General features: G+C 43.1%; 4 protein-coding genes across 7 annotated transcripts; 1 reads left to right on the top strand and 3 right to left on the bottom strand.

The window, feature by feature from the left end:
- Positions 1–471: 471 nt before the first annotated feature.
- Positions 472–3,459, bottom strand: LOC142951297 (CD63 antigen-like). The gene is given in 9 exon segments (XM_076092794.1): positions 472–543; positions 844–927; positions 1,027–1,164; positions 1,697–1,798; positions 1,910–1,984; positions 2,221–2,409; positions 2,781–2,855; positions 2,858–3,022; positions 3,433–3,459. Coding segments are annotated over 9 exon segments (927 nt in total).
- Positions 3,460–9,066: 5,607 nt separating this feature from the next.
- On the top strand, positions 9,067–15,910 carry LOC142951926 (myosin light chain kinase, smooth muscle-like). Its single transcript, XM_076093847.1, has 11 exons — positions 9,067–9,202; positions 9,416–9,727; positions 9,808–9,907; positions 10,048–10,251; positions 10,465–10,682; positions 11,421–11,544; positions 11,816–11,968; positions 12,273–12,402; positions 12,574–12,655; positions 12,822–12,962; positions 13,296–15,910. Exons 1-11 carry the CDS (start codon positions 9,067–9,069, stop codon positions 13,499–13,501), a joined length of 1,806 nt encoding a protein of 601 aa, XP_075949962.1. The 3' UTR covers positions 13,502–15,910.
- On the bottom strand, positions 13,995–20,324 carry coasy (CoA synthase). Of its 3 annotated transcripts, XM_076093845.1 has the most exons (10): positions 20,148–20,323; positions 18,599–19,357; positions 18,276–18,490; positions 17,549–17,680; positions 16,440–16,629; positions 16,267–16,331; positions 16,083–16,167; positions 15,770–15,867; positions 15,355–15,501; positions 13,995–15,224 (listed from the first exon to the last, which is right to left on the bottom strand). In XM_076093845.1, exons 2-10 carry the CDS (start codon positions 19,281–19,283, stop codon positions 15,138–15,140), a joined length of 1,704 nt encoding a protein of 567 aa, XP_075949960.1. In that variant the 5' UTR covers positions 19,284–19,357; positions 20,148–20,323; the 3' UTR covers positions 13,995–15,137. The 3 variants fall into 3 exon arrangements, with proteins under 3 accessions (XP_075949960.1, XP_075949959.1, XP_075949961.1); XM_076093844.1 differs by having other exon boundaries at positions 18,276–19,357; positions 20,148–20,324; XM_076093846.1 differs by lacking the exon at positions 13,995–15,224 and having other exon boundaries at positions 15,361–15,501; positions 15,703–15,867; positions 18,276–19,357; positions 20,148–20,324.
- Positions 20,325–21,214: 890 nt separating this feature from the next.
- On the bottom strand, positions 21,215–26,315 carry zdhhc6 (zDHHC palmitoyltransferase 6). Of its 2 annotated transcripts, none has more exons than XM_076093839.1 (11): positions 26,135–26,315; positions 24,730–25,271; positions 24,473–24,564; positions 23,953–24,112; positions 23,682–23,840; positions 23,506–23,559; positions 23,074–23,241; positions 22,799–22,840; positions 22,384–22,529; positions 21,975–22,021; positions 21,215–21,886 (listed from the first exon to the last, which is right to left on the bottom strand). In XM_076093839.1, the coding sequence occupies exons 2-11, from the start codon at positions 24,994–24,996 to the stop codon at positions 21,786–21,788; spliced, it is 1,236 nt and encodes a 411-aa protein (XP_075949954.1). In that variant the 5' UTR covers positions 24,997–25,271; positions 26,135–26,315; the 3' UTR covers positions 21,215–21,785. The 2 variants fall into 2 exon arrangements, with proteins under 2 accessions (XP_075949954.1, XP_075949953.1); XM_076093838.1 differs by having other exon boundaries at positions 22,384–22,532; positions 26,135–26,311.
- Positions 26,316–26,377: the final 62 nt, after the last annotated feature.

Raw genomic sequence — 26,377 nt, 5'->3', positions numbered from 1 at the left:
AGTGTCCTGTTCATTAAATTCAACTCCCTGTGGTTGATATTCTGTCCCCTTTTTCCCAGTTTACTGATCTCATTTTGTGGCTACCGCTTATTATTTGGAGTTACTGTGAGTATGCTACTCAGACCAGATTCAAAGATGGCAATAACATGATGACCTGTGGCTCTTAGCCTCGACCGCAGACATGAACCACTCAACCAGAACGTATCACACATTTATTGAAAATATTCCCAGTAGCAGGAAATTTAAACATGAGACGATTATAACAGGCCATTATAGACCAAAAGATTTCCATTTGTGAGTAAGAAAGAAGCAATGCAGGGTTGTTTTCAAACATATCAGTGACACGATCCTATGAACTCCACGTTTTATCTTTATGTCAAATTTGAGAAAGAATAGGCAAGAAAAGCAAATAAAACCGGTTAAATGTGTCCGTGATGTGAGAAGTCGGCTGTGCTGGGCCACGATGACGCATCAGCTCATGTTTTCGTAGCTTTTTCGTTTTATGTTCAGATAGAACAACGCCCCGGCGACTATTCCAAGAACCTGTAACGGGTAGAAAAGGTTGTAAGTTACTAGCAGCAAATGAACTCAGAGACGGGTCAGAGAGGTTATTTTCTTTCTCTGTGAAATCAAATTAATTCTGGACTTCACCACCTGGGGCAAACAGGATGAGATAGGCTTTATTATCATTCCTGCCATTACTTTTCAAATGTCTGCATTACCATTGCTTACATGAATATCTTACCATGCTAATTATTGGAAACTGCATATAGATCATTTTGTAAATGATTAAATCATCCAGGGAATTACATGGGATTTTTGTCTTTTTTGCTATGTATTTACCTCTGTGACTCCCAGACCAATGCAGATAACAGCAACCCACAGCAGGTTTTTCAACATGAAGATCTCGATGGCCCTGACACAACCCTGAGGAGGAGCACACGGTCACGAAGTACGTCATGTGTCATTTGTTCACAGAAACGACATGAAATGGCTGTGAACTTGAAATGAGATTCCCCAGCAGACCTTTGCGTGTGCTTTCTCCTTGTCCTTGCCACATTCTGGACTCTTCACCACGCAGCAAGAATCTGGCACGGCATCGTGGTTCTCCCAGCCCACACTGCTGGACCAGTCGGAGGGGCCGTCTGCGCCACAGCACCTGAACTGTAACATGGATCACGACACACAAAGAGTGCACTAAGGCCACGTCTATAGACGTTGTGAAACTGTCTATACATGGTGCGGCATAAAGCCAATTAAGAGCACATATCGGCATATGGCTGTTTCCTTCAAAGTTTATTGTGTTGAAATTTAAGAAAAGTGGGTATTCCACTTTTAAAATGAAGTGCCAAAACCATCATCTGTGTACAATAGATACAAATTTTAATTATATAGTTTTTGGAGATATTATTCAGGATATAATTGCTTCTCCATTAATGATTGACTGAGCACTTTACTATTATCAGAATCATTGTCTACAGTTTCATTTTAACGGTGCATAATACGAGATTGGGAGCATTTCTGTTGCCTCTCGACGGCTCTCAAGATGGCGACGCCTGAGCCCGCGGCACATAGCTAACAGTGCTAACCACGAAAAAGCCATGGCAAATGTGCTGTCAATAGTGGCTTAGAGTATTTATGTCCCTGGGTTCATGTTGCCTCTTGCAAATACAAAACATAAATCTCTGCGGATCACCTTTTCCTGGATTTTGTCGATGGCGTGTCTCTTCTCTGGGCTGTAGTCATGGATCACCGTTTGTGCTTTGTTGTCGATAGCGCTCTTCATCTTTAGGACAGTCTACAGGGATAATAAAGAAGATTGGCACCAGAGCTTTACTTATTGCAATGGCAAACCACCTCTTGTCCGCCCTTAGAAGCACTGTAAATGTTTTGGATTAAAGCGTCTCACCCTTCTGCCAAACACGTAAAAGACAGCCCCTGTGAGTATCTCCAGAATGATAATGATGATCAGGATACAGATGAACTAGTTCATAAAGAAACTGAGTGAGCGGCGGTCGAGGTCATGTCCCGTATCAGAAACCTTTCAACAAAACTGTCAGTGACACATTTATGAAACATTCCTGGTGACTGAGCAGAGTCTTCATTTAATCAACTGAAAATAATAACATCCATCATCGTGCCAAAGCTGTCCCAGAAACACGCTTTTAATCAAATCTATGAGTAGACATTTACCTCATTAGGGAGCATTATGTTACTTACACAAGACACCATAGACTTATTATTAAAGAATGCCCCCAAATTGCCCAACACGGAGACGAGGGTTATAGCGACCCCCACTGCAATGAGGACTATAGCGATTTTAGACAGGCTTTGCAATGCAAAAGCGCCCAACAGCGAGTATGTGGAGTGTTCCTGTACTCCGATGACGATGAGAGCGACCCCAGATGCCTGAAAAAGACATTTAACAACGGGACATTAATGCAGAGTGCTTATACGGCAACATTAAACCCAATTCTGCTGCTGATTTCATGCTAGTTCACTGCCAACCTGCTGCAGTGTGGAACTCAATCATTGCAAAAAGGACAATGGAAAGTTTGTCTAATTATTTGCTGATAGATTGAGGCGGGGCATGTTTGCCATAGTGCGATAAATTCAATGTAGCCTTCAATTCACACAATTAATACTGTTTTTCTACTACAACTAATTAATGTTACTTTATTCACTTAATTTCTTCCTATTCATTATTTGCATCATCAGTGTTTTCACTCATCATGTTCCAAACACTTTCATACATTAAGAGAATTATCCACATTACTTACCAAGAAAAGCAGATTGAAGAAAACAAAGCAACATTTGACGCTGCAAAACGTGCACATTGTTCACACTTGCTGCAGGATATCCAAGTTTGTAATTTAAAAAATCGAAAAGTAAAACTGAGGACAGAGACAAAACAGCAGACGTTCCTCAGTCTAAGTGGAAGAGATACAGACTGAGCACCTAAATGTAATTCAGTAGCGAGTGTGTCATATGAAAATGAACAGGCAGCCTGATAAAATTCCAACTGATATGGACACACAAAGTCCCTGTTACACTATTTGAATAGTAGCATTTATGAAGTGCGAAAAGCACCATAAAATATGATAATATCAGGTTATAGCCTGTATATGCTTTAGGAATATAAAGTGAATATTGGCCCAATGGATGAGCTTGTTTTAAAAATAGTAATTTAGTCATGCTAGCTGTGGAAAACTTTCCCCTTTGTAGTTATGAGGATCATTTTTCAAAATAAATCCCCATTAGTGTATCCTATGAGCTATTCTGTCACGACATTTTTACTGTTCTGCTCCTCCAGTAAATCCCACATAAAATATTTGATAAACATACAGATAAAATATCAAGAGAATATGAATCTTTATTCCGTTTCTTTTCCGTCGCAGTTCAAAGCGTCTGAGCACATAGAGCCGTCTATACTGGAACTTGCTTCGGGGCTTCTTCCATCCTTTTGAGGACCGAGCTTCTCCACCAACATGAGCAGCCGCAGGAAGCCTAACCCGACTCCACCGGCTGGAAGAGGACCGAGGCCTCTGGCTTGCAGCACAACAATCTATCGTTTTGACAGTAGAGTGGGTGGCCGGGATGCTTGTGACACACTGCCAGTGTATTCCATTCTCCACATCTCTTTCTATCCATCCATGTCTTTTTCTCTGTCCATCTCAGAGTTTTTAATCCCCCATTTTTCTCCCGCTTGCTTAGAGCTCAAGCCAGGGTGCATCAGGCTGTGACGGACCATGCTGCTTTCTAATTCCAGACATAGTGTCAGAACTTCTGCTCCTTTCTCTGTCCTCATTAACCACTGAATCACAGTAGGCTCTTTGAATGTATGCGAGGGGAAGATCATGACAAAACAGACTGTAGGTTGAAGGCTGAGTCACAAGGTTTTACCTTTTATTCAAAGGACATACACAGTTTATCTGCTATAGAGGACAAGCCATTTACGTGTACACACGAGTGTGTGGTTTTATCTGTCTTCTGCTCATTACTGACACGAGGCACACGAGGCCGTATCTGCTTGGTCTTATTTGCCTGCAAAGAAATTTCATGCTGAAGAGACAGAAGATGAATATTTTTGATAACAGTTGAGCATCAGTTCTCATAAATGCAATCTATTTCGTTGTTTTCAAACTGCTGTGGACGTGATAGTGGTTTTGTTTTGACCGTCTTTTGCACGGTCACCGATGCCGTTTGACAGATTTGCTCAATTCTGCAACGTGAGGTGTACAACCACAGGAGGGCCCCGTTCCACTTTTTTAAAATGGACATTTGGGTTGCGATCCCTTCACTTTAATGGAGTGATGGAGTAATGTCATGTGTTTGAAGGAGTTTGTGGGAACAGGATAACACCGTGCATGTCTTGAAGGACTTCTTGGGAAAAGGAAGTACAATGATTAACATAGTTGGGGAACTTGGTCCTTCCCACTCTTTGCCTTTCCTGTTTTGAATTCCTTGGTAGAAACCTTGTTTGATTTCCGTCTGATAAGGATAATTGTCGAGGAAAGAAGTGGGGATGTGGGGCTATCATCAGCTCATTGTACAATAATGACTTTCTATAGTGAAATGGTCCGAATACGGGTACACAAAAAGTTCAGCTAAATGCATTCAAGTTTGTATAATATTGTGATGTAGCTTCTTACCTTATATGGCTCGTTCTGAGGAATGTGCCAAAGCTTAGAGGACCTGTCCTCAGCAGTAGCAGCACATTTTTCCAGCGTGATGTCATGTGTTTTGATGGTCTTTTATTTATTATCTTTAGACATTTCAGATCTGACTCATCAGTTATTTCGTCCAAATGCATTATCTACATTTTTGGTTAATAATCAGCCTGAAAAGGAATACGCTTCTACAACTGGTCTCTGCCTTACTGTACATCAGTCTAATTTATTTCTTGAACCACATCTGTTCACTTTTCTTTATATCTGAGAGCTTAGAAGTGGACAGAGTGAGTCCGTTAGCCAGTAAACAGTTAAGCTTTGCTCCATATCTGGGTCATCAATCAACATGCTCTCAGGGTCAGGGGACATGTTTGTAGTCTAAATGACTGCCTCCCCCCATATGGTACTACTTACACATACCAGTCCATGCAACTGTTTCCGTACATTCCTGCACTGACCACTGTTGAGTGAAACGTGTCCATTTGGAACCACAACATATAAACACATTTGTTTGAGGGTAGCTTTTAGAAAACAATGTCATGCAACCACTAGTATTGTAGCATTGCGTGTTACACAATAATCGTTTGTTTGTCTTAATAACTAATCAGCCACATTTGTTAATTCCGCATTCCAATGCCAAAATGTGATATTCATTTGTGGTTTATATCAAAGCCACATGTCGATTTACTTGGATCACAACTTGAAAAACTTTAACAAGCATAATAATATTATAAAAAAGTAAGTAATTATAGACTGTAAATTATCTAAAACGGCTCATAGGCTTAGTGTACTGAATAGCACATTGACTAACAAATAAATACACAACGTAATATAGTTTGATCCCCAAAAGTGAAATAATTTCACCAACAAAACTAAAACTTAATATGAGCAACAATCAGAGAAATGCTCATGGAAGACAAAATCTTGTATTCTGGAAATAAAAATAAAATTCAAGTCAGTGAGGCTTTTATAGACGGTGTAAAAGTGCTTCTCAGAATAGTAGCAGAGACAAAGAAAACTCCTATCAACTATCTTCCCTTGCTTTGAATATGGATAAGAGAAAACCAGTCTGTAGTCAACGATCATGCAACAAAAGGTAAATGTGAGCACACCTTGGAGACACACCCAGCCAGCAACCATCTCTATTTACATCTCAATGGAATTAAAAGGCGTCTCATTTACATGTGGTCACATGGTCCCACTTCTCCACTTTCATTCAAAGAAACTCAAAAAGGCCTAGAAAGGAAAAGTCCCTTCAGTGATTTCTCTACATGTCGTCTGTCGCACAGCAGCGGAGTGAACGCACGCAGAAAGCTGCCCTACAGGCTTCTCTTGATTCCTGCGGTGACTCTGGCAGTGTTGCTCAACCCACTGAGTGTTTAGAGGGAATAGGTGTTTACAGGGGGTAAAATGGCTAAAAGAAGCTGACGGTGGGAATGTGCAAGCACGTTCCGAAAGGAGAAGCAGTTTTTATGAGGAAAGCCACCAGGTAAAAGATGCTTTTTATACTTCTTTGGTGTTTCTTTTATCTCTATCCACCTCAGTACCCTCTGTTTTCTTTTCAGCTTGAATGTTTTGTCTCTCTCACACATTTCCTGACTCTCTCATACTTGTTTTTGTTTTTTTTATCACATGTGTCTCTCTCCTTGTGATCTCAGTGCAGAGGGACAGCGGGGGGCTGGACATGTGTGTTTTTAATTGGCCTTCCGAAAAACAGAGCTGTTTCCTGAGAACTGGGGGGGCCCGAGGGTGGGCAGTGATTTCAGAGGCCGACTGAAAACAGAGGCTCCTCCTGTTAGCCTGTCAGAAGATGTGTGAATAGAGACAGGACGACTTTTCAACACATCGGCTTTACATACCGAGTACAACACACCACAACCAAGAGAGGAAGAGGAGGCCTGACTGATGAGTGGATATTCCATTTCTACTTCGGGATGGAGAAGGATGGCGGGAAGCCAAAGACCTATGTGTCCACTTTTCGTTTGGCCCTCAAGCCTCAAGCCAGGAGTTTCTGTGTGGAGGAGCAAAAAGAGGATGGGCCGGATGCAACCAAGAGGACGTTCATGGCAAACAACAAACTGGGAGTCTCATCAGCAACAGGTAAAGACGAGAAGAACAGGAGAAAAGTTGGCTTTTTAATGCGTCACTCTGATTTCTATAACAGAACTGGAATCTATTCATAACGTTTACCACATTCGCACCTCATCTAAAGCCTCAGACCCCTGCAGCCCTCATGTTTTACACGTCTTTAACTTGAATCCTTAACACGCGGGCATTGCAAAAGCCTATCAGGGGAACCAGGAATACTGGGGTCTGTTAGATTGCACGCATACGTTGTGGTTAGCTCCCCTTGGGCTACTTCTCAAAATAGTACTATATGTCACGCGATTATTGTGAAGTGTGTCGTTTTTGTAGTTACTGTTGTCAGAAATATCTTTAGGCACTCAGGGTACATAGGGGTGACATGCAAACTGCCTCTCCCCCTTCCCTCCCCCCCCCCCCCCCCCCTATATGTACACACACCAAAGTACATGTGCGTGTTTGCACACACACCATCTGGTGGGGAAGTCTTGTAAACACCATGTCAAATTCCCAACGCGTGCACTCACAACTAACATACTCCAGTAGACACAGCAACAAGTAACTGATTAACTGGAACTTAGTGCTGCTCTGCCGGGAGGTAAAACAGATGAATACCATACATCCACATCAGGCGGCAGTTCTTATATTTTCAGACTGCATCGGCATCCACCACACGGTGCATTTCAAGTTTGTCTGTAGTTTGATCAGTCGCGTCATGTCTGGGGCGGAAAGGCTCATAACTCTCCACTAAAATATTGGCTAATGGCTTTTCCTGGCTGGTCAGCGGTAGAGGAAACACTCATCTGAAAACTAACCCATTGTCCCAAACTTCTCCACTCTGCTCAGACTCCAGACGGACACCCGTCCAGGTGCTTGAGACGCCTCACTTCAAACAACCGCTCAGGGACTGTACAGTCTGTGAAGGGAGAGATGCTTCTTTTCAAGGTGTTATCACAGGAAGTCGACCTCTGAGCGCTTCCTGGCTACACAATGGTAAATGTCTGATTATCAAACCTGAAAAATGTCCACCTCCACCTCCATTATGAGCAAGGGTCGAGCCACAACATCCTGTATTGAGAAGGATATTTATTAATCAGTCCTCTTTTGTCATGTAGGTAAGAGGGTGCACTCAAGTAATACTTCCTTCCAAAATGGTGTGGCCAGTCTAACTCTGAGTCAGTGTTCACATGGAGATGATGGGACGTACACCTGCGTAGCTGAGAATACTGCTGGGAAACGGTCGAGCAGCGCTGTGTTACATATCACAGGTAAAGCGGGGGTAAAGTGTCAAGTTAGAAATTGCTCACATCACATACTGTCCAACCTGTCCTTGAATGAATCGTATTCACTCGATCTGTGTACAGTAAACCTGTTTCTTCTTTGTTGCTGATAACAGCAACAAAGGAAATCCTCAGAACAAGCAACCAGCTGCACAGTGAAGTCACGTTCAAGGTTGGGTCACCCAAAAACACGGAATTATCTTCAGCTTCTAAAGAGAGAAGCCAGCACAGAGAGCAAGAAGACAAAGGTACAAAGCAAACTTATGTTAAGCTTCCGAAAAAAATATTTGTAATGTTCTTCTTCCTTCTTTCTGCCTTTCTTCTTGCTACATATTTTAAAATGTCTTCTTCCAAATAATGCAAATGAATCATAAATACGCTGACAATAGAGGTTTTGTTAATAAACATACTTATTGTGTTTTAAACTTCACTCACCTGTTGCAGCCAACCAACACACATGTTTGTGCTTACTAAAAATGGAGCCTCCCTTTTCGCATTGGCTGTCTGTTGATTGCAGTGCTTCTGCAACCAAACATGACTGCTCGCATGTGATTGGTTAGACACTTCTCAAACCTGCGTATAATGGCACACGCCTATAAATCCACCTTCTTCTTCAGTCCCCACAGCTAACAGAGACACCAACCTGCAAACAAAAGTCCCCAGCAAAGGTGAGTAGAGGGCACTGCAACATGAAAGCTTGAAATGTATCGCACATCATGCATGCGGTCATGTGTTGTCAATTAAACCAACTCTATCTCCCCAGGACCTCCGGTGGAGTTTGTAGACCCACCAGAGCAGGTGGAGGTTCGGGTAGGAGAGCAGGCCCGACTGCACTGTGAGTTCAGGAGCAGCTCTGTCCCCGTGGCCTGCTGCTGGATTTACAAAAAGAACAAGGTGGATACTGGTCCCGGTGGTTGTTGGCATTGTTTGATGCATTACATTCTCACTTATGAAGTTTTGCACCAGTGAAGGCTCATGTCTTGGCATGTACTTCCACCTTGCTTCCTCTTCAGGTGGTGGTCGGAGGGCCGAGGATGTCTGTCCGGAGCAGTGAGACACAAAGCGACGTGGAGATCTCTCAGGCCTGTCCAGAGGACACCGGCTCGTACACCGTCGTAGTACGAAATGTGAAAGGCTCTGCCCAGCATACCGTCTCCCTCGGTGTCATTGGTAAGACTCACTTTGGTCTACGGTTCATTATTTAGCTATCAGAGTTCTCCAGTGACTTGAGATGATGCAACACTGGAATTTGTTGTTTCTTTAATGCAGGCAGGAAGGAAGGAAAATGCTCCAAGAAGCATCAAATTATGCTACTTGACTCACCCGTTGCATCGTCTCTTGGTATATGAGAAAATATATATGTGTTCTTGAATTTTTCCTCAGACCGGCCCGACCCACCAGCATCCCAACCTGTTATTTCCCAGCTGTCCACTGAGTCCCTGGTCCTCTCCTGGACGGGTCCCAGCTACGACGGAGGCACAGCCGTGCTGGGCTACAAGGTGGAGGTCCGACAAGAGGACCAGGACAGGCCCGAGAGCTGGACTGAAGCAACGAGTCGATGTAAAAACACATCCTACCACGTCCTCTCAGGCCTGGAGCCTCATGGGCAGTACCGCTTCCGTGTCAGAGCCTACAACTCAGCAGGGGTCAGCGAACCAAGCCAGGAGTCTGAGTGTGTCACAATGGTGACTAAAGGTAAGTGATATGTTTCTGTTTGTGAAATGTTTGAGAAGAGGAGGGATGTGCTTATTTCTCACCTGTGTATTTTGTGTTAGAAAAAAAAAAGAAGGAAGAGTCCGAGTCGTACGTCACGGTGACCATTGACACCAAACACAAGGCCAAGGACCACTACAATGTGCATGAGAAGCTGGGAGTGTAAGCATGGAGTCTTTGTTTTTCAAACAAACTTTTAACTTCAGATTCTCATGTATGTTTGCTGCATATGAGTAAATTGATAACTGGCTTTTTTTTTTTTTTTTTTTTTAATATATTTGTTTTGGATTGAACATTTCCAGTGGGAAGTTTGGCCAGGTGTTCCGGATGTCCCACAAAGACACGGGTCAAGTGGTTGCAGGGAAGTTCTACCGAGCCCGAACCTCCAAGGAGAGAACGGCAGCTCGCAAAGAGATCGAACTAATGAACAGCCTTCACCACCCGAAACTGTCCCAATGCCTGGCTGCCTATGAAACGCGCGCCGAGATGGTCATGGTCATGGAGTAGTAAGTAATGGAGTGGAAAGGTGACTTTGATCTGGTAGAATCATGGTGTATCTGGTGTCATCTGCTGATGTCGCACGGTGACAATAATAATTTGTATGATTTAGACTATATGCCTTCATATTGATGGTCTGCATCAAATATTTTCACTACAGCAGTTATGGGTTGTTTTTGAAGCATGGACCTGAATGATGTTTTTTTTTTTTGTCTGCCCAGTATTGCGGGCGGGGAGCTCTTTACGCGCATCGTGGACGACAACTTCGAGCACACGGAGCCCACCAGCGCCCGCTACATGCAGCAGATCCTGGAGGGCATGCAGTACGTTCACAAGCAGAATATCGTCCACCTGGACCTCAAACCGGAGAACATCGTCTGTGTGGATACGACTGGTACGCGGATCAAGATCATCGACTTTGGCTTGGCTAGTGAACTGGGTGAGTATGCTGGATCTGTGGAAACTGTGTCAAAGTGTCTTAAGTCCTACTGTGGTCAATTTGAAGTGGAATTCCCAAAATTACTTTTTTTCAAGGGTAATTCTTTCGAACACAGGATGTATTCTTTCTACTATTTTGTTTATTTTTATAAATTGTGTTTGCAGCTGCACACTAGGGACGGTGAATAAATCACCCAGTGTGTATTCTTATGAGTGGCACTTCCTTTGTGTATTCCAGTAGAAGTTACAATCCAGGGAAATCCGAGGGTCTCGATAAGGCGCCATTCAAAGTTGTGCACCCAGCATGCAGAATAAAATGCTTCCTGCTATGGTTCACATAAATGCACTAAAAATATTTTTTGGGCTGCAGAAAACTGCATCAAGTTTAAATATAGTGGTTTTTTTTGTTGTTGTGATTTTCCAACCCCTGAATGTGGGTTTCCTGACAACACCGGGTCACTCATTTTAATTCATGCCAGTAACTAAAGATAACATCAAGGAGTGTTGTTTCTAAATTCCTAGATGTATATACAATGCACTAAGTCTTTCAAACAACTACCTCGACTCAGCAAAGCTGTGAAGCCTATTCGGGCAGTAAATTTGGTGATGCTCCAGCAACCGCATCTCCAGACTGGGTGGTCTATTTAGAGATGACTGTAGCCATAAACGGGGGGGGAAAAACACAAAACATTCGGGGGTGACGTTTTGAATTGCTTACTCTTGTCTGAATGTTCTTCAGAGGAGGGCAAACCTCTGCTGGTGATGCACGGCACGCCGGAGTTTGTGGCCCCCGAGGTGATCAACTATGAGCCTGTGGGCCTGGAAACCGACATGTGGAGCCTCGGAGTCATCTGCTTCATCTTGTAAGTCGAGCAATGGTTATAGTGGTTTAAATTAAATCATTCTACAAATTCAAATTTGGCGCCATCTCCTGGTGGTGTTTTATTACTACAGTTCTCCATAACGTTAGTATTGTAGTTCTTAAAGTGGGCAATTTATTTGAGGGAATAACAAATTCAAGACTGTTAATTTATCCTCTGGTCAATTAAAAAAATAATTTGTGAATGGGTACCAATCTCTTCTCTGCAGAAACATGACACGTGTTCTTCATTGTTGAATTGTTTTGTGACCTAGGCTCAGTGGAGAATCACCCTTCCAGGGGAACAACGATGCAGAGACTTTAGCTCTCGTGACTGCTGCCCAGTTTGAGTTTGACGAGGAGAGTTTTGAAGACATCTCTGATGAGGCTAAAGACTGTATCAGCTCCCTCCTGAAGAAAGACCAGAGGTCGGTCTGCTTTTCCCTTCATCTTTTTGTGATTCTGACCTACACGATGTGATAAATGTGCTCACAAGCTGCTCGGATTAGAGTACCACTTTGTGATACAATGACCGTTTCAAGCTCAATACTCATGAGAAGCAGCTACAAGAGTATGAGCAAAGTCTTCCATGTGACATTTGCAAAAAATGTGCAAACCACATGGCCAGTTCTGAATATTGTTCGGGGGAGAGCCAGGAGTTTATTTATGCAGATAATCCACAGTCGGCTCAGGACACTGCCGGCATTTGACAGCCTTTGCTTCTCCCTCTAGATGCAGATTGTCATGTGCCGAGGCCCTTGCCCACCCCTGGATGGTCTCTTTTACACCACTGAACCGCAGACCCACCAAGTCCCTCAATAAGGGGAAGATGAAACACTTTCTGGCCAAGCGCAAGTGGAAGGTAATGCTGAAAAATGAACGCCGTTAGCCCTGCATTGGACAAATGAACAGTTTTCTTATCAATGCTTCCCTGTGATGACCTTTCAATCCTTTGTCCCGTATAGTCCTTAAGCTTGGTTAGTGTAGTTTGTCATCCAGTGCCATTTGTCCTTTTTTTTTTATAAACTTCCAGAAAACTGGCAAGGCTGTTTTGGCCCTACAGCGGATGGCTAATCTCTCTAACAGGCCAGACTCTCCTGGCAGCTCCTCAGAGGGTAAGGCCGATAAAAAGACACACAAACACACTGCCCTCCTATGTCCTGGAGCTACATGCATATGGCAGATGACTCACAGTTTCCGATTGTCACTTCAAGTTTACCCTTTTGTGATCTGTAAAGCCTTGTTTCTGTTTTATTCATCATCATCCTCCCTCTCATCCAGAGCCAGGCTGGAGCCAAGAGGCAGAAGAGGCCATCCAGTCTCTGGATAAGCAGCTTCAGAGTGAACCTCGCTTCCAGCGGACCCCGAGGGACGCCACCCTCCCCAAAGGAGCAACCGCTCGGCTTACGTGCCTCGTCAACGGTAGAGTGACAGAACTGTGCTGTTCATTAGATAATGCCTCACCACGTTATACAAGGGAAGCGGAAAAGACAACGTGGTCTGAAAAGCTCTGATTGCAGTAGAATGAGATCTAAACTGGCTGAACTGAAATATCAAACTCAATTTAAAACGGCTTCATCCGAAACATCTTGAAAAGCAACTTTAATAGGCTGGGGGAATATTGAACACTTTGTTTGTTGTATATATCGAGATCAGCTATCGGACATGAAAACCATATAGAAATGTAATGTTATATTAGATAATGTTATGTGATGTTCCTGATTCTGAAATAAGGTCTTATTGTCTCAATCCCAGGTTACCCGCAGCCGGAGGTGAAGTGGCTTCAGAATGACGAGCCGGTGTCTGGATCAGTCAGAGTGACGATGGAGCAGCATGAAGACGGGCTCTGCTCTCTGGTTCTGGCTGATCTGGAGCCTTCTGACTCTGGGGTTTATGTGTGCAGGGCCAGCAACAAGCTGGGGGAAGCCATGTGCTCTGCCAAACTGAAAGTGGAGATGTGATTGTGTGAATAAAACAACCAGTGGAGGCAACAATATAAGATTTTCTTCATTTGGATGGAGACTCTTCCGGAGAAGGTTGCTAGGAGTGGTTTGACAAAGCTTGGACGGATGGACCGTTCTTCACCACCACACTAAAGGGCTGCTTACACATAATTTCAAGGCAGAAAGGGGGCGTCTTCTACCATCAAGTGGATGGATAACAAAGTTTGGACACGCATACCCAAAGCCCTTTGTTTCACCAGCTATAGTGCACTTGCCTTACTCACTTACTTAAGTCGTCTTCTTAGCATGTTAAGCTACCATGGAAAGTTTTGTTGCACAGAAACACGGCGATATCATGCCACTGTGGCTGAGCTCAGCACCGTTCACTCACTAAGTCGTGTGAAAATTGTACATTTTGCACATTTAAATATTGTTCATAAATAAATTGGTTAAAAGTGGTGTGTATATATATATTTTTTTTTTCCAAGACGAGCATAAATAAAGTACTGTACTATTTGGGATTATTTTATTAAGGAACATGCATCACTTCTTATAAACAAACATTAAATGGGTGAGAACACTGTCAACATTTCATTTAAGGTTACTCCAAATTGTTTAACTATTCTCCTGGATTTCCAGATGATATGAAATCAAAGACCAAATATCCCTTCATTGGACAATCCTTGTAATATGAAGGAATAAATTAAGCAGTATATTATTTAAACATTGATTTAATTGCAGGATTTTACATGAAAGTTTCCACTTTGTTGTCCCTTTTGGCTTCTTCAGGTACGCACAAAGGCGCGTGTGTATATATGAATATTTAAGTGGGCTCGTTCTTGTATTGCAATTCAAGAGTTCAACATTTAATTTATAGATTAAAGGATATAAAATTATTTTCACATCTGATTTTTTTTTTTATCCATTCTCCTTTATTAGTCAATGTACAGTGTCAATTTTCTTTTTTAAGTGCCTATTGTATCTGAACGTGTCAACTACTCGTATTACAAAATATTCTAATCTATTCACATACTTCTTAAATACAAAGTAGCTTGTTTGATAATTTACAATTCCTCATAAGATGACAACTTGTTAAAACATTCTCCCAACCCCCCAAAAAACCGTAAAGATGAACACATTAATTCATATTATTTAACAGTGGCACCTAGTGCAATCTTTCAATATGGTACCTTCCTTTTCCTCTGACCATTAGTTGCTTTCAAAAGGTACATTCGTGCTAATTATACTTGGACACGAAAATAGGACAACTTGTAAAGTGTCAGCTGACGAGCCACCCACATTAGACTTCACAGAGAGTTTTGGTCTTGAGATGAATGTTGAGCATATCGTTTAAGCAAGAGTAACTATTTAAAGACATGCTAATCCTAGAAAAACTTTGCATGAAAACACCTTTTGTCTGGGATGATTTATGAAGTTATTTTTCCTCACCCATCCATTCTTTTAACTCGGCATCTTAAAATTAAACCACTTTAAAAACCTGTGGGAACTCAACCAGGCACCGAGTCTTGGTAAAAGAAGCGAGAGCGCTTTGTATCGCGCTCACTTCTTTCTAAGGCACCGTTCCTTATGTGGATCAGTCATTTGTGTGCACATGTCCCTGTGGCCTGACGCATGCTTGTTCTCTATGCACAGCTCACAGCTGGGATGATGGAGAGACCAACACATGTCCCTCTTGTCTCGGCTGTATCCTCTCCTGAAGGAGGTTCCAAGCTTTCAGTACCTTCAAAATAAAAGACAGTGGGAGAATTATTTTACAGGAGTACATTTTTTTTTTTTGTATTAAACAATCAAATGATTTGCTGTAGAGCAGATGTGTAGACCCTATTCTAATGGCATGCTGAGTGTTTGACCTGTTTCTGAGTGACCTCGGGCTCCCACAGCGTGCTGAGCACCACGTTGGCGTGCGCTACTTGCTTGCTATTGGACCACTGGCTCTGCAGACGACGCAGGGCATCTTCTGCGGTCAAACCGTCTCGCTCCGATATCCTTAACACCGCCTGAGAGGGGGAGGGGTAACAAGGGGAGGCAGATGGGTTAGGATAACGAGGTGTAGAATCCCAAATTTCACATTTTTGCACCCACCCAGTGATACCTTCCAAAAAAGCAAACTATAGATGACCGCAGTGCGTGGTGATAGCCACACACACACACACACACCGTCACCACCAGAAATGTCACAACTTCCTACAAAAACTCACGTCACCGTGGCATCGCTACATGACTCCATGCTTGTTCCACTGAGGACTGCAAGTACAAGCATATTACCTCCTCCTCGGGGATGACCGTGACCCAGACCTCGTGGACCATGTCTGTCCAGCCGGCCTCCTGAAGAACGGCGGCATCCAACACGCAAACCTGCTTACCTGCAAAAAGATCACATGCACGTTGAAATCTCTTCCAAAAACAAAGCACAGTTTCGTTATCATCTGTGCATCAGTAAAGGAAAAGGTGTATGAACACAAAAACTTTACTGCTACACAGGGTAGAAAACACTTTAACACCAGCAGCCTATACCCATAAATACTAGGGACATGTTGAGTTCTAAAGTACTAAGATTTATACGTTTAAAAGTTCATACCTTCCTCTCTGGCTTGGCTGATTCTGTTCTCCACCAGAAGTGCAATCTCAGGCCATACAATGTCCGTTAGGGCTTTTAACCGCTCCTGCATGAACAAAAACAGCCCCTTTGGTAAATTGTCTGTACGCAGTGGTGTATTCTTTGTTGTGATGCGCTGGAACACTATTAATACTTGTCTTATTACCTGGTTTCCAAAAACCTTTCTTCCTAAAGCACGTCTGTTGATGGTTTTATCTTCGTTCAGAAGATCTAAAAAGGGACAAAGAGAAAACTTAGAGTGTGAGATATCATAAGGAGATAGATGACGCATCTCTAACCACAGCCAAACCGGTCCTCCGCACACAAAGGTTTCCTCACCTGACCCGAATTCTTCAAGCACTCTGCGATAGGCTGCAGTGCCGGGCTGGTACACCTCATGGCCCAGCTTGTCACAGTCAATCCGGACGGCGCCCAAAGCCTCCAGCTGCCTGGCGATGGAGCTCTTTCCGCTGCCGCTGCCTCCCGTCAGGCCAATCACGTACGGAAGTGCAGCGAGGTGGGACGTGTGCTAGTGCAGAGGAAACAGGAGATACATGGGCGCAGGGTACACACCCGAATACTGCAGCACTAAACATGAGAGCGTCAAGAATGTATGGGTGGAGGTGATGATAGGACGATACGCAAACAGCTCCTAAAACAAGTCAGGCCTGCTCAGAGATACTCGCTGCAGAGGAGCTCATTGTTTCTCTGATAACAGTAATAATAGTCTATCAGCATGGACAAACAAAGAGCGCACGCAAATGTTCATTTCAGATTTTTCACAGACCCAATCTGTTTCACATCTTCCTTTCCAGTAAACCTGCAAAACTTATGAACTTTGTACTTCTAGAAAGACATTGTACTTTGGCATGTACCGGAAAGAAATGCGGTTACTTTTTTTTTACCCGAATGAGACGGCTCCCATTAGAACGGTTAAACATTAAGAGGTTTCTCAAGACGGATCTGTGTGCCTGCTACAAAATGCTCCGCGTCACTTTCTGTGTGAAAACACTTTCCCTCATCTGCTCAAAGGCTGCGAGAAAAAACGGGTTCCATGGTTTGCTTCAGTGGGTGGAAACAAAAATCGAATGCAAGTCAGAGCATGATTTGGCAATTACTTTTTGGTGGCTGGAGGCTGTGCAGAGCGATTTTTTTTAAACATCTGAAAAGGAATTTAATTTAATTTCAACAGGAATGAAAAGGACTGATGAAGTTATATATATTTTTAACGTATAATCGAATTCAAATTGAATGAGATGTTTTCTTCTTCGTCACAGGCGTACACTTCATTGAAAACTTTAATTGAATGAAATTAAATGGCAACCCTTTTAATGAGCTTTACATTTGGAAAGAAAGAATGTTTTATTTCAATTATATGCATTATTTTCGTTGTTTTGCCACCACGATACCGTTGTTAGTATCCTTTTTTTGTTTTTTAAATGACCTACTTTGGGCGGGGTAAGGAGGGTGCCCAGCAGTCGAGAGCGTAGACTGGAGGAGCTGATCTTCTCCTCCTCTGTCTCAGTGTGGTGGGCATCTTTAAGCAACTGGATCTCGTGGAGGATGAGAGGAGGAAGGCCCTGATTTAGGAAGCAGAGGACACAAAACATCAAATATTTGCTCATATCCGGGCTAGTGCCTCCTATATCTGGAAAAACAAGTTCCACTGCTGTCCCAGGATTAAAATGTGCACTACAACTACCGCCTGTGCTTTCTTTACACTGCAATTCTTAAGACTCTCAGAATAGAACCTGGCATGAGATATGAGAACAGTTAAGTAATGAATTGTGCTGTGTGGAAAGCAACATTAGATATGTCCTGACATATACAAAAATAAAAGGACAGATCTACATTCAAACACATACACATAAACAAGCAGTGGGGGAAAAAAAAACTGCAGGAGGGTTAAAATGATACGGACATAAGCATCACATGTTTAAAGGGCCATCGGTGACACACAATTTAATATGCTGGTAAAGAATCCTGCCCAAGAAAACCTTAATTAATTAAACTACGGTTGTAATAAAGACAATGCTGCATTTAAATCAGCTGTAGATAATGACAAAACACAAATAACACAGTATAATTATTTTTGTTACTTTTCCAGTGTACAATTTTGTATGTATTCAAAAGCTGGAAAAGGCGGCAACGCGTATCTGCGATTTCCTGACTCACGTTCTCAATGCGTTTCTTGTTGACAGCCTCGCCTCCCCTTCTAGTCTCCTCGCTGACCACAATGCACTGCAGCAAGGGGTCAACCACAGCAACTCCATAGGGGTCTTCGAGGGGCATGATCTCCACCTGCAGTGAGGGTTTGATGTCTTGCAGGAACTCCTGTAGTCTCTGGACCCGCAGCGAGTAGGGCTCCACCAGCTCCTTCAGCACTTTCTCTAAAGCCGGGAAGAAAAGGATGTTAGGGGGGGGGGGGGGGGGAGGGGGTGCCTTCTCATCATGAATACGCATTCCTGAAATAGAATTACTGAAAATTAACGACTTACTTTTCAGCATTGCATGGTCACACACACAAATAATTAACCTTCTATTGGCTAGCAGGCATGAGATGTTGAGCAGCGTCTTGTGGGCCCCATGGAGCCGGTCGAACGTCCCCCCTACCACCACGTCACTGTAGGTCTGCATGGGTTCTGCCTCTTCTCCGGGCTCTTTCAGCCCCTCCCGGTTCTCCTGCAGCCTCACTAGCTGTGGGTGAAGCAGCACGGAGGGCAGGCTGGGGCTGCAGACGTAGCAGTGGCCCGTGTACCTCTGCAGACACTGCATGACCTGGTGGGACTGACCCGGGTCCTGCAGAGGAAAGTCTGTCAGCACCACCTCCGGGGAGTGAGACAGAGATTGTGGCGTGGGGAAGGGGCAGTTTGGGATCGCGGTCCCGCTGCAGGAAGCTGACTGAGTGCGGACATTGGTCAGCAAAACACGGACATCCAGGTGCCCGCACACGTCAGCTGCATTGCTGTAAAGGCGGGAAATGAGCGTGGACAGGTCCACTGCCGGTGGGAGGAAAACCGGTCGGGGCTGGCTCCCACTCCCCAGGTTCAGCCCGGGGTGGAGGTGGACGTACAGCGTGCGCTCCACAAGCTGAGCGGCTGAGCTGAGCACGGGAGCGATGCGCAAGGGGAGGGTGTGGAGAGGAGACGTCAGCACAAGGATGCCCGTGCTGAACATGGACATGTTCCTGGCTGGTATCACAGGGAAGCGCAGTCGTCACAGTATCTGCTGGGTCACTGTTGTAGAGTGGGTGAACTCTGGAAGGGATGGAAAGTGCAAGACAAGTCAAAAAAAACGGTAGCAGACGAGGCTGTGATTTAAAAGAATGCTTGCTATGCTAGCTACATCAATCTGGGATGTGTTGTCACAGGGCCAAAAGGAATATAAAGGCTGTAAAGGCGAGGTGGCTCTTTTATTGTTACATTGTTGATATCTGCAGTGGGAAGTGGTGCACGGGATATTTGGTTTGGTGGTGATACATTCTTGCAGTGTCTGTGAATGGAATGATTTACTAGCCTTTCGAAGAGCTCTCTTATTTAAAACCTCCCGCTGATGTCGCAACTCATTCATTACACTGTAACGAGTCAACAGGTTCACATTCCAGCCTGTTTAACCCTGAGGCAACAGTGTGCAGCCATTCTGCAATGACACTTATCATTTCTACAGAAGTTAAGTAGCTTCAAAACACCATACAGTTCCAGAAGTAGTCGCATGCTGATTAGCTAAGTAAATAAAACAACTGCTCGTTATTCTCTCTACGCCTCATTCTGCAAACGAGGAAACGAACTGACCATAAACCGGACCACCGTTCAAAGTCGTAGCTAGCTAGCCACATAGCGCGACCATCACATTGCCTGTTAAAAAAAATGCACTAAAAATATTGTTTGGCAAAGTGATCTTGCGGGATACACATTGAGAAAGATGTGCATCGTTATCAGGCGTAAGATGAGATACCGGAGCGGTTTTGTGTGTAATTACAAACAACATTCCTTCATACTGAGCAGGTTCGTTCAGAAGTGACAATCTGGCAGCGTAGCGTGAGTTTACCTGTGCGGAAGTGTGGAGAACGGACTTAAAGCGATGTGTTACACTATAACATGTCCCAACATCTGCTGAATAAATCTCTCTTCCTGATACTCTTCAACGAGGAGCTGTCTTGTCGAGTCCACCTCACACAGCTGTAAACAGACCCACTGGTGAAAGTCACGCACGAATGTACTGGCTTGGATTATCACGTGATGTTTTATGGATTGGTTTAGGGCGAAAGCTGGGGAGTCTGGGACATGTAGTCATTTAAACTGCTACCGGGGAGGTATCGGAAACAAGTATTTTGCTAAATTTCTCCCGCAGCTCTCACAATTGTTAGTGCATTAACAGTAGACTGGTCCATACAGAAAAAAAAATGTAATATATAAACAACTAATAGTCTGGTGACGAAAGTGTATTTGTTTTTAATGTCATACACACTCACACACGTTTCTTTCCAACTTATTTCCTTTTACAAACTAAGTACAAACCTGTTAAGACAAGACAACATTCAGACCGGTTGTTCCAAAGCAATGCCTTAGGTTTCCGAGAAACTTCAAATTCCTGTTTGAGGTCCTCAGGCTGTGCACTTTAAGTGTATTTCACATGTAGAGGAATCAAAGTTATATTATGCAAAGGTTTAGTAACAAGTTCTACCTTACATGCTATGGCAAATCCTCCTAGTGCATACTTTTGTTTATGTAGTACGCATACTTAAGTTAGCAGCAATCACCACATCAACTGGAATCAAACATGATTGACTTGCCTGACATCAGACAGGTGGAATTTTCCAAAAAAACTAAATAGAGATTAAAAACACGTAATTGTGTATTCAGGAGTTTAGGGTTAAGGTTAATTTAAGAGCACTTTCTGATTACATGTGGTCAGTGGAAGCAAAATAGGGGATGAAAATGTAAAACCATGGAATGACGTTAGAATTAATAAAATAAATGCATAAGAATCCTGAACTCATGTGGAACACTAACAAATAAATAAATGCCAAGTTAATGTTTTAAATTAAGCCTGAGGCACTTTAATACGCATTAAAACAATTTATAGTAATCACAAGGATAGAGGCAAACAGCGACTCTTGCGGAATATTTTTTTAATTTTCAATTCATAGTTTGAGGCCAACAATTTTTACAAAAATAATAAAAAGAAATTAAGTGTTATCTCCATACTGTAGAAAGAGCTGCATGAAGACGTCCCGGGGTTAGCTGGGCAGAGGCATTGCATAATTAGCAAAAAACAGACCACAACACAAGTAAAAACGACAGATTCAAGTAAAAAGTCATGTAATTACAATGAAGTCACATTAAAGCCTGGTGGCAATTCTTGGAAATTAAGACTCTTGCTGGGTTTCACTGTTGGTCAGAGGAGTCAAACTGAAGCCATGGGACCAGTCCCTCTCATGAACTCTGGAGTCCTCTTCAGGACATTAATTGACAGCGAGGTGCTCGGTAAGACTCGGTGAACTATGTTGTCATTAAAAAATTCAAGTTGGTATTGAAGTGTGAGAAGTTTGAATCAAAGTATGAAATTCTTGATGATGAGCCTGCAGCTCCAGGCATGATATCTTCAGTGGATGTGCGTTTATGAACACGGACAGAACACCCATTGTTCAGTTTAACTCCCCTGCTCTACATAAAGCCAAGTATGTTAGTTTGCTTTCTTATCGCTGGTGCTATCGCTGGCAGCTGTGTCATAATGGCACTTCTCCACACAACGCCTTGGAAACCATCCTCTTACACGCTCTCCCCCTGAAAGCCAAAAAAACGGAAAGAAAGGATCCGTTACACACTTGTTTCGATGAATAAAAAAAAGAAATGAATTCAAACCACATCTCACCGCTTATATGCCCCTCATTCAAAACTTTGTCTCCATACATCCACCATCTAGAGAGAAAGAAAAACATTAATTAGGAGAATTCTAACAGACAAAAACAAGGCTGGTACATTAACTTCAGACTACAACCAATGCATAAAGAGGGTCTTTTCTACGAGATGTATTAGTTTCTGACTCTGGGAAAGTGGAAAAAACAGTAAAATTCCCCAAAACAGTTTCTGGTTAACCAAATTAATGAGAAAACACACATTTAGCCTATTTAATATGATCTTCTATTGATAACTAATATATTAATTACAATTTTTTTCATTTCTATTCCCACCTGGGGAGGCCGGCCTCCCACTTTGAAAATCTCTGTTCTAGACAAACAACCATGATGGTCGTAGTTTCTGTTCAGCCTGAATGAACTCACTTGGTGCCACGAGTGGCCAGGATGGTGTCCCCCCTGTTGAGGGGGATCCTGGGCTCCTCGGTGCAGGGGGTTCTGAAAAAGGTTTGGAGACCTTTGCTCAGAGGGCAGCACGCTCCGTTATAGTCCTCCACTGCCCGGTACTGGACCTGCTAGCCGAGGCATACAACAAATCTGGTTATTCTACTGCTCTGACCACAACCTGAACTCAGACGAGACACAGGTGTGTGTTTATAAAGTCGTGGTCTTTCATCTTAATGCATTCAAACGTCTGACAGCATTTCGGACAATCTGTATTCCATATTAGTGTTTTTTTTTTTTTTTTTTTAAGTACAGCCAGTAGCCTTTGTGGCATGAAGACTAATGTATTAAATCAACACCACATTGATGTCACAAGACACATCTGACAGGTACTTACACTTCTCACTCGCTTATCAGCTTTCTGCTTCAGTTGCTCAATCTGTTTAAAGAGGAACAAGACAATCAACGTCCCTATTGTTCGACAATGTACTTTACATTGCAACAGGAAAAGTGTCAAGAGCAGGACTTACAATACCAACTGCCTAAACTGCTTTTAAAACATTCTACAAGTTAAAGATAATTTATCATCAAACATGCGAACAAGAACAGCATCAGAAAAATCAAAAAACAGCATTGAATGCATAACCCGACTCAACGACAAACTGAACCTACAGTTAAGGTGTGCTGGTGACACTTGGGATGGACTGGCCATTCGATGCCATCACCCTTGGCCGTCCCTGACCACGTGAACACTTGCTTGAAGTTCAGCCAGCGGGTGCCGAGGTCGTAAGGGAAGGTGAAGTCCTCCCCTGTTTGGTAGTGCTGTATTCTGTCTTTGGCCTAGTGGGAGACACAGGGAACGGTTGTGTGCGTATGTGTCAATGGGATTGTGTGGGCGGGCTGGTGTCAAGTTTCTGTAATTAGTCCGCTACATTGTGCGACAGATGATCCTGGAACGTGTGTGGATTAGTCATAAAAGTGACATTTTGTGTTCAAAACATGTTAATTATAAATCCCTAGCTTATCTTTTGCAGATCAAACAATACAAAATTCAAAAAGTCATCCATCACAAATTTACACTGAAATCAAAAGAGACATCCTGACCTTTTCCTCGATCCAGGACTCGATCGAGGTCTTATTTCGGAGGATGACTTTGATCTGAAAAGGACAGACTATTTCAATATAATAAATGCTTGGCTTTGAATAGCTAATGCTGAAATGCCAACGTTAAATATCCAACAGCTTGTGTGAATCGTAAACACCAATGAAAAAAAACGTACCTGTATGAAGAAAAGCATGCCAACGGCAATAGTGGTGCCCAGTGCCAAGCCTAAGGCAAACAGTGTGGCAGCAAAGGCGGGCACACTGAACGGCATGAGGGGCTGGAATTGACGCACAGCGCTCATATCAATCTTCACCGTGCTCCACCCAAATGATATCTGCAGGGAGGAAAAAGAAAACAGCTTGTCATGTGTCGGTATCAATGATAAACGCTGCGGTGGTAATAGGCCGTCAAGAAGCATGGTGTGGTGGCGTAGGGAGACTACTGACCCTCTCGTATAGCTGCGTGTACATGGTCATGATGAAGATGATGGCACCGTGTGAGCAGCCCAGTGGAGCCAGCAGCAAGAAGCTGGTGAAGTAGGCGTGGTTCTGGTGGCCGCAGCAGTTGTTGATCCAGGGGCAATGGTGGTCCATCTTCATCACGCACCTGGGAGAGGGGAGGCAGAGGAGGAGTGTCGGGGGAATTGACTGGTTGTTTGGGAGGACAAAGAGTGACAGGTTCTTTCAAAAAAAATAATTTGATTTATCTATGTAACATCACATAGATCACAAAGTAGATTATGTGATGCGTCTTTGTGCAGCCTGTGAAGTGCTGAACAGAGATTTCACACTGCATGGGCAGAAAAATCATGGACGAGCCACGTACGTGCACAAGCCAGCTCCAGTTTGGTGCGGCAGTTATTTTCTAGCTAAATTAGTGCTGTCCCTGTGCGCTTTTATCTTCTTTAAGTCCATCTCACACAGATGAGAGACAACATAATCTTACTTTCGTAATAAATGCACCTACCTGTTACACTTGCGACAATGGTGGGACCTGGGGGCCTTGTACCCTTGGCAAACTCTGCAGTACTGTAGGTACTGGGCATCCTGTTGAGTCTCCTGTTTCGGGATAAACAAATAAGTAAAATTTCTTGATGTAACATCTTTTCCATGATTAATGGTTTCACTCTATGCTTATGTTGCGGACATGGTTCCAACCTGTTCTTTATGCTATCTACAAGAACAAACATGTCATAAGCCTTTATCCTTATTGAGAAGCCTTACTGGTTTCCAGCCAAGAGGAATGTATCCAGGTCCAACAAACACAGCATTGAAGTAGTTGTAGAGGATGAGGACAGTCCAGTTGAGAAGCATGATGAAGTTGATGCTACCTCCTGTAGTGTCTAGCGGCCAGTACCAGATAATGGAGTCCAGAATTGCCATCGTGGAGCATATCGCAATGACAGACAGGGCTATGATCGGACCCCAGTGGCACAATCTTCGAACCTCATGGAGGTTCTGAAATGTCACTAAAGTTGACAGGAAATTCATCTTTCAAGCCACAAGGTAAGTTGTAGTATTTTGGTTGAGTTCCTGAAATGTATCGACGAGTTACTTTTTTTTTTCTTCCCCTCAGCTATTTTGCAAAGTCAGCGGTGCAGATGATGCACATATTTTTGCTCGTCTTCTGAGTACCCAGCAGCTGGCCTGGTCTTGGGTCACTGGGGCTCTCCGTGTCCCATTGGTTCTTGCCCTGGCAAAGAGCAGCATCCTCTCCTGCCAATCTTCAGAGCACACTAGCCTTGTGACGGACTCAAATTCCCCATCTAACAGAAAGAGAGAGACATTTTAAAACATCCATGATCGATCGCTCAATCTAACGTTATCTATCAAGTGACCAAGTTTGCTTAACATTAGTCTATACACACCAAGTTGTCGGTTTATTAAGCACACACCTAAACTAATGCAGTCAAATATAACAGGGCTGCTATAAATCATACTTTCATGGAGGTTTTATAACGTTAAGAGAGGTTTTGATTGAACATTTTGGAGATGTTGAACAGTATTCAGATATACTTTAATCTCATTGACATGAATGAGAGGAAGAACGGATGCTATATTTCTCCCACTCTTACTGCAATATTTTAATAGTAACGCTACGCTGATTGTTAAAACTTTACTGTCATATTGAGATGTTATCGATCAGTAACTTTCGGAGATAACTAACGATAGCTTTAACAAGTAGCGTATTAGCTAATTAAAGCCAACTAAACGGGAGCACATGATACACTAAAGCAGCTCGGGGTGTATTTCTTCATTAACTCTCACTAGGTGCACAGCCATAGCATTTACCCACCAAACTAATTAACTTATATTACCAAGCTAGCTAATTCGCATTTGAAAAAGCATCGCATTGCAGCGTTAGTTATATGCATGCGTTACAATGACACCACTTTGCTAAAAAATATAAAACAAAAATATTCGGTTTTGCACCATGGCTAACAGTAGCTAGCTAGCTAGCTAGCTTGTTAGCCAGTTTGACAAGACTGACGGCTGGATTACTGCCACAATGTGCAACATGGAAACACGGACGATAAGGCATTTTAAAGATATGTCGATTGTTTAGTGGTACACGTATATTCACATGTTGTATGGAGGGAGAGAAAAACTGTCACTTTAAATTACCAACCTGTCCACTTCCTTGATGTTTTCTTCAATTTCGACTGTGTACAGAGAGGAACCTTTCTCATGGAGTCTCAGAAAATATTACCCTCAACCCCTTGTGGACATTTTTAAAATCTAAGATAATTGTCACTCAACCATCAAATAATTCACAAAAATAATCTAGCACTATTTCTTCACGTTCAGCAAAAGAAAGCCCAACTGACATTTTCTATTCACTGGCTTGCTGATTCATTTTCCGTGTCGGAAA

This window comes from Anarhichas minor, unplaced genomic scaffold (assembly GCF_050575085.1).
Source record: "Anarhichas minor isolate MPS153535 unplaced genomic scaffold, ASM5057508v1 ptg000017l, whole genome shotgun sequence".
NCBI lineage: Eukaryota > Metazoa > Chordata > Actinopteri > Perciformes > Anarhichadidae > Anarhichas > Anarhichas minor.
The sequence above is the reverse complement of the archived record's forward strand: the minus strand, read 5'-3'. Positions and strand labels throughout refer to the sequence as shown.